We start from the raw sequence: 15585 nt of genomic DNA, 5'->3' as shown, positions 1-15585 counted from the left end.
AACCATAAAGGTGCCTATTTTGGGTCTATCTTCTCCAGACTGTGATTCATGACAAGTAATGGGTGTCTGAGGTCTTAGTCGTTGGCAATTTTTTTTTTTATCCGTGGCAGGGTCCTCCAGCACAGCTTGTTCAGCAAGTTTCAAGTAGTAACTTTGATTGCTTACTGTTGTTTCTCCCCATGAGTAGTTCCATATCATGTTAGGGGGGGTCGATCGCTACTATGCCCAATGCGACGTGGTTACACTGAGGGCTGTACATCCTTTTTGGGACTGTCTATTTTTTTGGATACTATGTTCTGTGGCCAAGACACTGGCCAAATTGTACAGGCCTTATGTACCCTTCAGCAGAACCCCCAAAAGCCTTGTCTTTAATCCTGTCAGTATGGGCAGTCCTGCCTCACCTCATGGCACCACAAAATGGTACCACAACTAGCAGTCAGCTCAGGCATCTTGGCCTAGCACCGCTTCTCTGCACTACGAGTTTGCCGCTCCCACAGCTCAGGTGACTTTATGCAGAATTTTCATGAAGATTACAGCCATTTTGAGTTATTGTTTAGGCATTCATTAACAGATATTTGAAGGATTCTTGGCCCAGCCGGCAGTCTCTCTAGTAGTTGGCCATCATGCTGCTGTGCCCCATAGCACTTCGAGTAGAGGACAAGTTTGCAGACTTTTTCAGCTTCCTAGAAGTGCCACTTTGTCTAGACATATTTGAAGTCACTTCATTGTATTGAGACAGGAGTGGCAATGTGTAATTTGGCTAAGCAGAAGCTGTCTTAGTTTTGAAGTAAGCAATTTCACATTGCGTTCTAATAATCTTCTCCTGGTCATTAGAATTTAAATCTTGGAAATCACTGACCCCGGTCAGTTTTTTACTTTATAGTTGGAATGTAGATTTATTGCACATATTTAGGAGAGTGAAAGGGGTCATAGAGTGGTCTGACCAAGTAGCCATCAGAAAGTCATTGAGAGTCCAAGAGCTTTGTTCTTCAAAGCAGTAGGTCAAGAGTATGTCTTTTGATATGAGTTGGTTTTTCGAAAATTAGATAAGGTTTGTTGGTGTTTATAGTTAATTGTAGACCTTACTGAATAGAATATATTTTAATATGTTGACTAAATTGATATATTTTGAATTATACTTAATGTATGTGTGGTGTTGATAAATAATACCCATGAACATTTGTAACTTTTGCCATTTTCACAGGATTGGTTGCAAGGCAGACCATCTTCAAACAGCAAACCAATGTAAGTATTGCCAGATTCATCTGCAAAGGAGGTTGTTATTTTAGACTTGACAGCCACACATTAGTGAAACATTGAATTAAAGACACAGCAGTCCCATTTTTGAAGTAGACATTTGCGATAATAACTCTTATTTGATTTCATAAGAAAGAAAACTTAAGTATTATTTATAAATTGTTTTTAAACTAAAGAACATAAACCTAAATCCAGAGAGCACCCTTATTTCGTCCTCTATTCCCCAGCACTGTGCTTGTAAAATAGATCATTCTACTCTTTTGATTGCTGGGGGCGATGGAACCAGATTATTTTGTAGCCCATTCACCATGCACCATCATATGTGGCTATAAATGATATTCTTGCCTTCCTGTGTCGTACCTATGTGGTAATGTTACCATTCTTTTGGTCATTGTGTTTCTGAATTGCTGTAAGGGAATTAGTGTATGGGCTGATGACTTAATTTGGTTCCTGTGCACAAGTGGCTGCTGCTGAGGTTTTGCATCAGATTTTAAATGTGCTACTCAAAGAATAACACACATCCACCTTTGAAATGTGCAATTGAGAGGTTTGTATCTGAGGACAGAGCTCATTTGCAATACAGGTTAACAAGTCAATCACTGGTATTTTCCTTGTTACGTGGCCCTGTAGGAGATCAGTGTTAAAACTGGTGGTATAGTTGTTGTAATCACTGTGAAGGTGCTCTACAAATATGGTTTCCAGAGTCACCAAATGGAAACGGTCCAGAAAAGGCTATTTGTTCTTCCCAAGACGCAGAATGAGGGTACAGTCACTCACGATAACATTCTTGAACGAGACTTGCACTAAGACCTACTGTCAGGTTTATCTCCACGGAATCCAGTTGATGCATACAATGGTCCACCTCCAAATGTCACTAATACCTTGATTATATTACACAAGGTGTTTGAGTCATTAGGCGGGGGAAAAATAGGAGGAGGGAAAAAAGGAAGGGAAAGGAAGGGGTCAGCAGGGAAAGGGAAACCTGAAACGACAAATAATACTTTCATAAGCACCAATAAGCAGGTATGACTACACTCATGAATTCTCGCTAAATGAACCTTGTATACCTGCTAAACATAAAACAACAATCTGATGTCAGCCTCTCTTCCCCTTCTTCTTGCGACTGAATATTGCCTATTTGAAACATAAACAACCATGTTACTATATCCGTTAGATATACTGATGGAATGTTGGTAAAGCGTTCCTTCCACCTCCCCTAGGACATACCTCAGAATAGAAAGAAGACAAGAAGCTGGAGAATATATCCTCCAAGAACCACAAAGTAAATCACTGGTCTCTGATGAAGAAAAGATGGATACAGCAGTGTGTAGGAGGCAAGAACCACAACACTCCGCTCAATTCTGATAGACATGCGCAGAACCACTGCTGTAATAATAAACAGTAACGTGCAGTTGCGACCACTAAACACGCTCTGCTTCCTTTCCACTCAAAGGAACATATAAAATAGAAATAGGAAAAAAATGGCAATGTGTAGTTGAGGCCACCACAACGCTCCGCTTTTCCTTCCTCCTTATCCATAATAAAGGGAATAATCACGGCAGTGCGTAGTTGCTTCCACCCCGGCGCTCCGCAATATATATCCAGAACCAAAAGTACAATGACCAAAAGGCAAGTAGAACACTGGCGAGTTTAAATCCATATGAGAACAATCCTAGTTCCTCTTATCCACAGTCTAGTAAATATCCAAAGAAAAGTCGGAGACTCGTAGCAGCCAGCTAACGAGCCCCTTGCAGTCACAGCCTTATTCAATGTTTCTTTTCGGCAGCGCGGCGGAAGGCAGCGCGCGCCGAATAAACGAATCCTAGGAATCCTACCTTGGAGTCTGCAAGAACTGGACGGCGAATCCACTCCGCTCAGCAGCCAAAGAACACGGCGTGGAGAGAACCTTCTCGCACGCCTGATAGTGTCAAGAACCAACTCCGGAATAACACGCAACAGGAAGCGTGTCCGGACACCTAAAGTAGTCCACTACCAGGAACGCGGCGACCCGGGAACAGCGCGTTTCTCTGACACTCCACGAAACATATACTCACTACGAGAGCGCAGAGCTACCTCTGTCGCTCCTAAAGTATACAACACATTAATTGGATTCTGAAGATACCAGCTCATTTTTACTTGAACTACATTTCCCGGGTTAATATAAAAAGCGCATTTCGATTCAAGTCCACTTTCTCTATTGGAAATTGGAGCATCAGACGGTCTTGGGCCCCACCGGGTCGGAAGTATCACCGGCAGAGCGACCTATTGGCTCAAACACAGCTACCTAGAGCCCTGAAGATTCGCGTGATGCGATGAAACACGTGTCGGCTGGCTGTTGTTAAGCCTTGAAAATTAAATGAGGACGCAAGGATTCTCCCTTGTCATCATATTCATTTCCTATTAATATTCACTCCATCTGTTTCTCTGCATGTTTTTACAACTATGAAGAATGTATACATTGACCTACGTTTACAGAAATATATAGTGTGTGCATAGGGTACGTCTCTGACCTACAGTACTTCCTGTGCAATGCGGGAGATCATCTTGGGAATTGTAGTTTCCTCAGTGAAGCAGGCACAGTACGGTCTGAATCCTGACACCTACCTCTACCAGTATGCACCAGATTGCTAACTTTCACAATATTTCTTTCTAGCAGCTAATGTTCAAAAGCAAAATTGTCCACTAAAATTCATAATAATTAGGACTTTTGCACTTCTATTTGCATTACTTTCTGTACTACATTTCATATTTGAACTTTATTGTATTTAATGTACCGTATACATGCACAAGCAGTTAAACATAAGGATTATTTTAAAAAAGAATTGGAAAAAGCATGTAAAACAAATAAAACCTGTCCCTCTTTTAATACCATTGGATATTATAACAGATTTTTGCCAAGCACTGCTTTAAACTCTGTGCCTTTCCTTCTTTGTTCCTTCATGCTTTCCCCTTGTTATTCCACTCGCCGGTGTAATCTAATTAGCTCTTTTGGACTTTTCGTGCTATGTGGAATGGCTTCCTTCCACAGTTTCACATTCTATTTGGTGTTTTAATCTACCTCCTACCAGATTCTTTTTGCTCTTGATTGAGGACAGTATTTACCATTTCCCTTCACTTTGTAATATCGATGCATCTCTTCATCGCAGAGTCTCACTCTCCCCTACTTGCTATCTGACATCTACCTGCACCCTCCGGTCACCTGTGGGTGAAGAGTGGCCGACCTACACTCTCATTTTGAGATCTCATTAAATACTCTCAAAACTCAGAAGTTCCTTCCTGCCCAAGTCTCACTTTTCTCGGTGTACAATCTGTTGTTTCCTTCTTTCCAAGTTTCTGCTTATTTAGATTTTTATCATTCCGCTTATTTAGATGTATATCAGATGTTTGAATAGGCTTCTCTTTATAAACTGCAACTGTCCTGAGGTTCTGAGGACTCCACAGCCTCAAATGTCTTCACGAACACAGTTTTGATCAAGGATTTGTGCGACTGTTCTTTGCAGAAGCCCTGTATTGTGTGTGTGTGTGTGTGTGCGTGTGTGTGTGTGTGTGTATATATATATATATATATATTATGCAAAATCGCTAGGTGTGACACTGGACTGAAACCTAAAGATGCAGAAGCATATTAGCGCCTCCACAAAAGGAGCAAATTTCCACTTGAGCACACTGCGAATGCTGAAACCCTTCCTGCCAGCAAACGACTTCAATCAAGCTGTTCAAGCCCAAGTAATCCCAAGAGTGGAATATGGGGCGGTAATGCTCTGCGGCCTCCCCAGGTGCTCGGCAGCCCCGCTTAGAGTCGCTATCAATTCAGCTGCAAGACTCATCACAGGTTCAAAGAGAACCTCTCACATATCTCCAGACCTTAGGGCCCTCAACTGGCTACCATTTGAAGCTAGAATTCACCTGCAAATCGCATGTATGATGCACAAGTCCTTACACCACAATTCCCCAAGCTATCTAGCTCAGAAACTGGTACTTTCTGCTGGTAATAGAGCCTCCAGAAACTCCAAGAATCTTCTACTGAAACCACAACGATTTGCCAAGAAAAAAACTTACAACCGGTCCTTCTCTGGAATGACTCCCAGGATCTGGAATGCTTTGCCCACAGAAACAAGAAAGAACCCATCCACTGCCGCCTTCAAAAGAGAAGTGAAAGCGATTCTCATGGCTAAATTCACGTGAATTACGTACTTTTTACTATATGTTAATTACTAGTCTGTATTACTGAGCAGCATATTTAAATTGCTAGTTTTGTATTATTGAGCACCTTATATCTGAATCACCTACAGTTGTATTTTTCTATGCTTATTTTTCTATTCTTATTCTTGTTTCCAACATATGACATGTAAAGCGCTCTGATACCAGCCAGGGTCTTGTTCGCGCTATATAAAACCTACAAATAAATAAATAATTTGTGTGTGTGTGTGTGTGTGTGTATATATATATATATATATATATATATATATATATATATATATATATATACATATAGATAGATATATATAAAGATATATATATATAATATGTATATCTGAAAGAAACAGTTAGTTATAGATTCCTTACCTTAGAATATTCCCCAGGCATCAGACTGGATCCAGAAAGTTTTCGTCAGCAATACCCCTGCGCGTTGGTAGGTGGCGTTGGTCGACTCTGCGCACTTCATTGGCGTTGTGGTCCCCGGGATGACGTCGCAGAGGTTACTTAGATGCAGCCCTCGTGTGCTGACGTTCATTCTTTCTTTTTCCTCACCAGCCAGCTCAGATCCGGAGAGAGCGGTACCCCTAGTCAATTTTTGATTGATTTTTTGCGAATTTTTGTCAACTTCTTTTTGAGTCCTCACGACTCCTGGTGCACGAGGGATGCCTGGCTTCAAGGCATGCGGTTCCTGTGAACGACTGATGTCGGTGACAGATCCGCACCGCGTGGTGCCTATACTGCCTGGAGCTCGACCACGACCCCAAGTCGTACTCCGACTGCCGGACCATGGCCCCGAAGTCTTTGCTGGAGCGGTCCCAAAAGCTGCTTGTGGCCCGGCAGACTGCTCCGTATCGCTCAAGGTCCCGGTCGCGAGGGAGGTCGCGGGACCATTCGAGGAGCCATCACCACTCATCTTCAAAGTCTTCACACTCTGGGTTGGGTAGGTCGCAGCACAGTTAGTAGAAGTCTAAGATGCATCGTTGCTCTTCGACTTCCCCTCGTCCATCGGCCAATGCGATGAAGGGTGCGGGTGGTGCCACTCCCGCTGCCCCACTTACGGAGCCTTCAGTTTCGACTCCAGCCTTCCCGGGACCGGGAGCGTTCCCTGCCCAGCTTCGTCACTTTTAAATGTAAATGTAAATGTAAATGTATTTGAGCTTATATAGCGCACAGCTACCCACAAAGGGTTTCCCAGCGCTTGCTTAGGGAACCCGTCCTGGTATTCCCCTGTGAGATAACCCCGGCAGGGTATCCACAAGGTGAAAGCCAGGCATCCCGCCACGAGGGGCCGTTGTGGAGATTAAGCAAGCTATTGCCCAGAGTCGCAGAGTGTGAACGCGTGAGTTGAGAAGGCACCGGAGGGAGAATTATCGAGTCCGTGGAATTTTGAGCCCAAGACCCGCCGAGGCGGGGAATTGAACCCTGGTCCAGGGCCGATCTCAGCTTCCGGGTCTGCCGCCTCTAACCCCTGAGCTACACTTCTCCACCCTGAGCTACACTTCTCCACTTACTTAGATGCGATGCACACCATCTCCGGGTAGTCCGACTTCGCCGGTGCGCTTTCTGGCCCCGCAGACTTGGGTGGGGCCCTAAGCCTTTGACACCGGCGGCTCCATCCTCTGCTCCGCAGGGCCCCCTTGGATCCAGGTCTGGATCCGGATCAGCGCCGGTCGACCTTGTGACACTTCCACCGGCACCACGTCTGCAGCTGGCGCTGGCTGGTCCTCCAGCCGACGTCGACCCCGGCTTCCAGCCCAATGTGGATGCGGAGCTGGACCGGCATCGACTGACGCTGGATCCGATGCCGATGGGTAATGTTATGCCCATATTCCACCCTGGCCATTTTCATCCAAATTGGTAGCCAGAGGAGGGTGAGATAGACTGGGAGGGGTCTGAGGACCATTTATCTGCCTAGATTGATTATGAGCAGGACTGGAGAGAGGAGCTGGGGGATACCAGTGGACTGGATACCTCCCCAGACCTAGGCATGTTGTCTCCTCCTTTCGTGGCTACGGATGAGGGAGCGTCATACGCAGTGGTGTTCTGTAGGCCGGCTGAGGCTCTCCACCTCGAGCTTCCTATGGTGGCAGTCAGGACTAACCTCCTGACAGAGGTGCTTCAGCTGGCAGCGAGCTCTTCGGAACCCCTGCTGCTTCATTGAGACTCTTACCAACATCCTTTAGGGCACTTGGTCCAGGCTGTTGTATTAATCAATCCAGGAACAGGAATAATGAACAGGTCCATCCTCATCAGCAGCAGTGGAAGAACTGACTGAGGTAGAACCTAGTACAGAATGGAATACTTAACATTCTGATTCCATTACTTTAAATACATACAAGATATAAAACACAACACAGGCCCAACACAGGGGCTCCTTGTAGAAAGGTGGAAATCTGACTATAGGGTTACCCCCACTTTTTACCTGGTGCTTTGCTGGTTTTCGACCTAGTTGGACTGGGATCCAGCTATTCAGGGCCCCAGTCTATCTGCTTTCTCTAAAAAATGTACTCCATGTACTTTAGGTACATTCCAGATTGGTTACCGGGCCACCCTTGTGAGCCCCTGTATATGGTACCTTAGGTACCCAGGGCATAGGTGCACCCTAGGCCTACCAGGGTTGCAGCATGTATTGTGCCACCCCTGGTTAGCCTTCCAAACTGACACCACAGGTCTGTACTTACAGCCTGGGTAAGGTGGTGTAATCACCCCTTACTTAGTTACAGTATATCTATATCTACCTTGTATATAGACACATATTGTAATTGGGTATTTATAGAGCGCTCGGCTACTCCATAGAGTGTCCCGGCGCTAAGAACCACAGAAAGCAGGCAGAAAAAAGGACACCCAGCTCCAGGATTAACGCTGCTTATCAAAATAGACAGGTCTTTAACTTCATCCTGAACTCGCCTAGGACAGTTGTCTGTCTAAGGGCAGTGGTAAGACCATTTCATAAGCCGGGCGCTAACACTTGGAAAGAGCGACCGCCCCTGCGAGAACGGGAAAACCTAGGAATGGTCATCAAATACTGCATCAAGGACCTCAATGTCTGTTTCGGGGTATAATGCTGTATCCTTTTCCTAATGTAAAGGGCCCCAGAATTGTGAAAGGCCTTGAAGGCCAAAATGAGGGCCTTAAACTGGACCCTCTTACACACCACAAGCCAATGAAGTGATTTTAAGTGGGGAGTCATGTGATCCCTGGGTGCGGTCATAAGAATATTTCTGGCCACCAAACTCTGGATCACCTGGAGGCGGCTCAGAAAGTATAAATAGGGTGGGCCTAAATAAAGGACATTGGCATAGTCCGGCCTAGATACAATTAGGGCCTGAACTACCGTCTTTCTAAGAGAAATGGGCAGCAAGGTAACCTATAAGTCACTCCTATGACAGGCCTTGACAATCCTGGAGGCAGAGTGCTTGGTTAGCACCTCCCCAGACGGGTTTTAGTGTATTGGGGCAGAGAGGGTTGCATTCAGTGAATGCTTTTCAGACACTGCCTGGGGCACACAAGGTGCTCCATGCATTTCCTAGTTCAAACCGGTTGCTGGGGCACTCAGCCCCAGCTCTGGTGTGAAACTGGACAACTGGACAAAGGGGAAGGGGTGTAACCACCACCTCCCCAGGTCCACACATAGGAGGGACCTTCGAGTTAGTCCAACCCCTAAACTTACTATAAGTATAGAAATCCAGTCCCTAGGATTTTAGATTACCCTGGACGAAACTCTTATACATAATTCCTGAACCTTCGACATTCCATTTCGACTGGAAGACAGAAGAATCTCCCTTGTGGTCAAGGAGTGACCACTATGTCCAAACAGGCACCAACAGCATCTTTGCCGGTTTGCATTTTCGAGGCTCCCGCTGGATCCCGAAGAATTTGCAACACAGGACATGGACTACCAGACATCTCTGATGCTGACCGGCTCTCCCAGCAAAGCTGAGACCTGTGGCGAACAAGAGACGTCGGACCGGAACTCTAGGACATCCTGCATTTTTGCTACTGCACCTACTTCCTGAGGAATCCCGAAGTTGTGCATTAGGTTATTTGAAGCCTCTGCCCTGAGCACCTTTTGCACCTAAGCTCAGAGGCCCACACTCTGAGTGTCCCGTGGGCCCGCTTTGTGCATTTCAGCTCGACACGTCTTCGCGGTTCTTAGTCCGTTAGCTAGTGAGCCGCCACAAAGACCAATCTTCACTTTCTTTAGCTTTCCGGGTTGCTCCAACTCCTCTCCAAAGGAGGAGTGTCTCAGACCTTTCTGGTCTGCACCGAAGCCCATCTCGACATCTTGCCTGGATTGCGTTTGCCAAGGCTTGTTGGGTCCAATCCAGATACCTACACCGCAGTCAACTAGATCCTTCATGGGACAGCTCGAATCCAGCTCCTGGTCGTCGTCGAAGACTGCTGGTCCTCGTGGCTGAAGAGACAAGCTTCACCTTCTCACCTGAAATCACCCGACATCTGCTGGCATCTTCCTATCGTCATCCTGGTCACTGGCTAGTGACCCAGGCTCTGTCTCTTCTGCTTTCAGGTTCCTCACATCTTCTGTCCACCCTTGGATCCACCCGGAAACTTTTCCTCTGGTCGCCTGCAGCACTTCTTCGCAGCTCTCTATTGGAATCGACAACGAAACCCGACACTAAAAGACACCTATGCACCCTGCTTCCCTTGGTGAGTTAACACGAGTACTCCGGTGCTCCCGTAGGTCTTGACTCTCGAAGTGTCCTAGTCTAAAAGGGTTCCATCATAGTTCACCTAGAAGTACCCTTAAACTGTACCTTTGTAACTTGTTTGTTCTCCATAGAAAGTCAATGGTAACCCGCGGCTGTGTTTAGACACTGCACGCGTCTCCCGTGGGCCTCTTACATCCTAACCTTTGGTGGTTCTAGGCAGCCCCAGCGATTCCACATGCCCTAGGCCTGCTTTCTAACTGACTTGTGGTTCTTATACCACTATTTTAGTATATGGTTTGTGAGGCCCCTAGGGCATAACGTATACTGTGCAACTTATCGTATGCTAATTAAGTTCCTTGTATTGTACTTTTACCTCTGAATATATATATATTTGATATATACCTTGTTTGGTGTGCTTTCATTTGATCATTCAAGAGATTATAATTGGTAAAACAACTTGCTTAACTCGTCTCCAAGTCTTAGCCTGAAGGCTGCTCTCCATAGCCACCACTAGGATAGCTTTCTATAAGGTTGACTCTGTAACCTGGAAAGAAGAAAAGAGGAGCACTCGAATCGATAATCTAAGTGGAACTATTGTATAATGTAATCCAAGGGTGCTACACTACGGAATTGTGTTAGCTAGCACAAAGACATATAAGGGAAATAGTTAAGTAGAGAAAAACCTACTTGTAGTGCGCACTGTTCCTACTGGAAAAGAGAACCTTTTTCCGCCAATAAATTCAAAACAGAAAAATAGATCAAACAGTAAACAATATGAGATATCACGTTCTATTATTTAATTCTAAATCATAGAACAACAGTTATACATAAATAACATTGTGTTTATACATCTAATTGTACATTCCTACACACTGTGCAAAAAATCACTTTGTTATGCATCAAGGTCTGGTTTGTAAATCAGCTGTTCTATTTACACATTTAGTGATTGGGAAACCATAGTTGATAGTTGCTCATAAGTCAGAGATGAGATTTTCTGAAGACATGGTGCCCGATGCATTTCGGGACCCGAAGGTACCCTTCTTCAGGGGAAAAATCCTAGTTAGCTTGAAGCCGCTGCATTGGAAGTAACGTGCTTATAATGCAATGATGCGAACTTAGATGTTTAACTCTCGGGTCCGTACAGTAATCACGATAAAAAATGTACAACTTAAGCGTTGCCGGCTGTAACCCGGAATTGAGAACTGAGATAATAATTAAAGCGCAAGAGACTCCATGTGTCAGGATATAAGATGAAGGGTGGCAGTGAATCACTTTGTGTTTCACAAAGAAGCCAAGAGCATGGCGATATTTATGATGCAAGGTGCCCAGATATACTCAAGATACGTGGAGGTGGTTAAACGATAGTCACTCCGTGACTCTGGTATGCGATGCTCCGATGTTAACCGGTACGATTTTGGACTCTCGAGAGTCCAACTGTTGTTCTATGAATTAGAATTAAATAATAGAACGTGATATCTCATATTGTTTACTGTTTGATCTATTTTTCTGTTTTGAATTTATTGGCGGAAAAAGGTTCTCTTTTCCAGTAGGAACAGTGCGCACTACAAGTAGGTTTTTCTCTACTTAACTATTTTCCTTTCTATGACTCTATAACCTACCATCAATAAGGTTCTTTTGGACTGGTGCAAGGTGCCCACTAGAATAGTGGACATCATTTACCAGGTCAACACTCCTGAGGATAGGAAGGTTGCCCGACGCCACCGCCCGGCCCAACTCACTTTCCTCTCCCAGCACCCTATCCCAGAGAGCTTGGTGGTCCAAGCCTCTTTGTCCATGGGCACCTTTCCCTACAGCTCCCCCTGATAGGGACTCCAAGATGCTGGATGAACTAGGTAAGAAGATGTTTTCTTCCTCCAGCTTAGGTCTGCGGTCCGTAAACACCACATGTCTGTTGGGCTGTTATTCCCACTCTGTGTGGGATACGGTGGCGCAAGTGCTGCCTCAGTGCCCGGAGGAGGCCCGGGCCATGCTCTCCTGTGCTATCGCCGAGGGGAGATATGTAGCTAAGTTTACAATTCGCTGTGGGCTGGACACCGCCGACACACTGGGCAGATCGATTGCAACAACAGTAGCACTCCGGCGCTACTCCTGGTTGTGTTCGACTGGTTTTTCCAGGGATGTACAATCCACACTTATGGACATGCTCTTTGATGGCTGTCGCATTTTCGGTGACAAGGCAGACCACGCGCTAGAGTTCTTCTAGGACTCTCGAGCCACATCCAGGTCCTTGGGCCTCTCCACCACTCGCCCTGCACAGTCTGCCTTTCATCCCTTTCGTGGCTACGGAAAGGGTCCCTGCTAAGTCCGCCCAGAGCCACAGCCCCAGCACAGTTGGACACGTGGGAACAACCGGCGTGGTTCTGGGGGCCAGCGAGCTGGCTAGTCCACCACAGCTCCCTCTGCATCAGCCTCCAAACCCTCCTAGTCCGACCTTCCAAGGCCACCAAATCCCAGTGGGTGGCCGGATCCCCTATCACCTCCCCCACTGGCGCACCATCACGTCGGACAGGTGGGTTCCTCAGATAGTCCGAAGGGGCTACTCCCTCACCTTCGAGGCTACCCCTCCCTACATGCCACCTCAGTACCATCATTTGTCGGGGATCACCTGCCTTTCTCCAAGAGGAAGCTTCGGGCCTCTTGGCCTTGGGGGCCATCAAGCACGTTCCACTCCCAGAAGTAGGTTGTGGTTGCTATTCCCACTACTTTCCGGTGCCCAAGAAGGACTATGGCCTGCGTCCTACCTTGGATCTCAGGAACGTCAAGCACTTCCTCCGGAAAGAGAGGTTCAAAATGTTGACGCTCGCTCAGGTCTTGTCTGCCCTCGACCCTAGAGACTGGTTGGTAGCGTTGGACTTGCAGGGCGCTTATTTTCACCACCCGTCTTGCTGGCTCACTGGCGTTAACTGCGGTTCAAGGTAGGCCAGGAGCACTTTCAGCTTACTGTGCTCCCCTTTGGCCTTACCAGCACCCCTCGGGTGTTCACGAAAGTGATGGTGGCGGTTGCAGCTCATCTGCGCATATCAGGGATTCCAGTCTTCCCCGATCTCGACGACTGGTGGTTGAAGGCGTGCTTGCCCCAGCAAGTCATCTCCCACCTCCAGAAAACAGCCGACAACCTGCATTTGCTGTGGTTCTCCATCAACGTGCCAAAGTCGCACCTGATTCCCTCTAGGAAGCTCCTCTTTATCGGAGCAGTTCAGGACACAACGCAGTTTCGGGTTTATCCTCCCGAACAGCGTGTCTGCGATATTCAGGCTATGACTCCGATCTTTCAGCCTCTATCCCGGGTTTCGGTCAGAATGACCTTGAGGCTGCTGGGCCTCATGGCCGCCTGTATCCTGCTAGTCGATCATGCCAGATGGCATATGCGAGCTCTGCAATGGGACCTGAAGTTCCAGTGGGTGCAGCATCAGGGGAATCTGTCTGATTATGTCCAGATCTCGGAGGACACTGCATAGCATTTGCAATGGTGGCTCACAAACCAGGATTGGGTCAACGGCAGATCCCTCCACCTCCCCCTTCCCCAACTAGAACGCACAGTGGTTACAGACTCATCCCTTCTGGGATGGGGCGGCACATGGGAGAGGTGGAGGTCAGAGGCCGCTGGTCTCTGGTGGAGTCCGCTCTCCACATCAACCTTCTGGAGCTCCCAGCTATCCATCTTGCACTAAAGGCATTCCTTCCCTTTGTCCGGGAAAGAGCAGTGCAGGTGTTCACGCACAACACCACCGCCATGTGGCATTACAACGAACAGGGCAGGGTGGGGTTGTGGACCATATGTCGAGTCCCTGCACCTCTGGACTTGACTGGAACATCAGGGCATATCCCTGGTGGTTCAACACCTGGCAGGTTCACTGAAAGCCAGGGCGGACAAACTCAGCCGCAGGTGCATGATGGATCACGAATGGCATCTTCACTCGGAGGTGGTGCAAGGTCTTTCAGCAGTGGGAAGAGCCTTGGTTAGATTTACTCACCACCGAAGAGAACGTGCAATGTCAGCAATTCTGCACGTTGGAATTTCCAAGGTGAATCTCGCTAGGCGGCGCTTTTCGGCACAAGTGGAACTGTGGCCTCCTGTACACCTTTCCGCATGTTCCATTTCTACCTCGAATGCTGAAGAAGATCAAGCCCGACCAGGCCCAAGTTATTCCTGTGGTTCCGGAATGGGCATAAAAAGTCTGGTACCCAAAGCTCCTGAGCATGGCCATCGATCCTCCGATCTGACTGCCTCTTCGGGAGGATCTTCTGTCGCAGCAACAGGGGAGGTTTCTCCACCCGAACCTATCCAGCCTCCACCTCCTTGCGTGGAGATTAAGCGGCAACAGTTGACAGCTTATGTCCTTCCACCCGAAGTCTGTAATGTCACCCAGGCGGCGCTCCACTAAAACAGTATATGCCTGCCGATGGAATTCATTTGTGGCATGGTGCACAGCAAAGGTTGTAGATCCCCTTTCTGCCAATCTTTCAGTGGTTCTTTTGTGTATATGCTTTCTTTGGCCTAGCATGGCTCTGCCCTGGGCACTCTTAAAGGCTATCTTGCGGACATCTCTGCTTACCTTCGGCTACCAGATCAGCCATCTTGGCTTAATGTTCAGTATTGTAAATAGACTCTTTTAGGGCATTACTCATCTTTTTCCTCAATCTCTTTCCATAATGCCCCAGTGGGACTTAAATCTGTCTTAACGTATGTTATGTGCGCTCTCTTCGAGCCTCTTTACAGCTGTCCTCTCAGGCTCCTCACTCTTCAGCCATGACACTCAAGCCTTCAATTGTTGCCATCACCTCTGCTCGGAGGGTGAGTGAGCTTCAGGCTCTTTCTTCCAAGCCCCCTTTCTTCTATGTGCATCCGGACAAAGTGGTGCTTAGGGCAGGACCCTCGTTCTTTCCATGAGTAGTTACTCCTTTTCACATAGGACAAGCTATCACTCTGCCTTCCTTTTTTCCCACCTCAGCACCCTTCAAAGGAGGAAGAGAGACTCCACCGTCTGGACCCAAAGCATGCGTTGTCCTTCTATTTTGACCGCACTAAAGATTTCCGGGTGGACAATCAGCTTTTCGTTGGCTATGTGGATGCCAAGAAAGGTCGGGCTGTCCAAAAGCATACTATCTCTAGATGGGGAATTTTCGGATAGTAGATTATATAGGGTAAAGGTGCTCATGGGAAATACACAGTGGGTGTTTGCTAGTGAAAAATTAGAATTGCGCTGCAGAAGGGTAGGGATAGCCACCCTCCTCCCAAACGTGTGGATAATCACTGATAAACTAAAGCAGCAATCCCTTGCACACGGCAACAGTGTATGTTATATATATATTATTAACAGTAACAAAAAACACGCTTGTTCCTCCGCTGAAACAGTCATTTCAGTTTAATCTTGACATCCTTAGCCAACACAAGTTTTGTTGCGCTTAATGGTTGTGCGCAGCGACTTCTTCAGGT

General features: G+C 46.9%; 1 protein-coding gene across 1 annotated transcript in view; it reads left to right on the top strand.

Annotated features, from left to right (window-relative positions):
• LOC147733678 (transient receptor potential cation channel subfamily M member 7-like) overlaps positions 1-15585 on the top strand; it is a 1990815-nt gene that overhangs the window by 1604144 nt on the left and 371086 nt on the right. Inside the window, exon 30 of the mRNA XM_086958252.1 lies at positions 1205-1245. Within this exon, the coding sequence (XP_086814378.1) occupies positions 1205-1245 (41 nt within the window). The remainder of the gene's footprint in view (positions 1-1204; positions 1246-15585) is intronic.

Source organism: Lissotriton vulgaris, chromosome 2_1 (genome assembly GCF_964263255.1).
Source record: "Lissotriton vulgaris chromosome 2_1, aLisVul1.2, whole genome shotgun sequence".
NCBI lineage: Eukaryota > Metazoa > Chordata > Amphibia > Caudata > Salamandridae > Lissotriton > Lissotriton vulgaris.
Note: the sequence above shows the minus strand (reverse complement) of the source record. Positions and strands in the feature narration are given on the sequence as shown.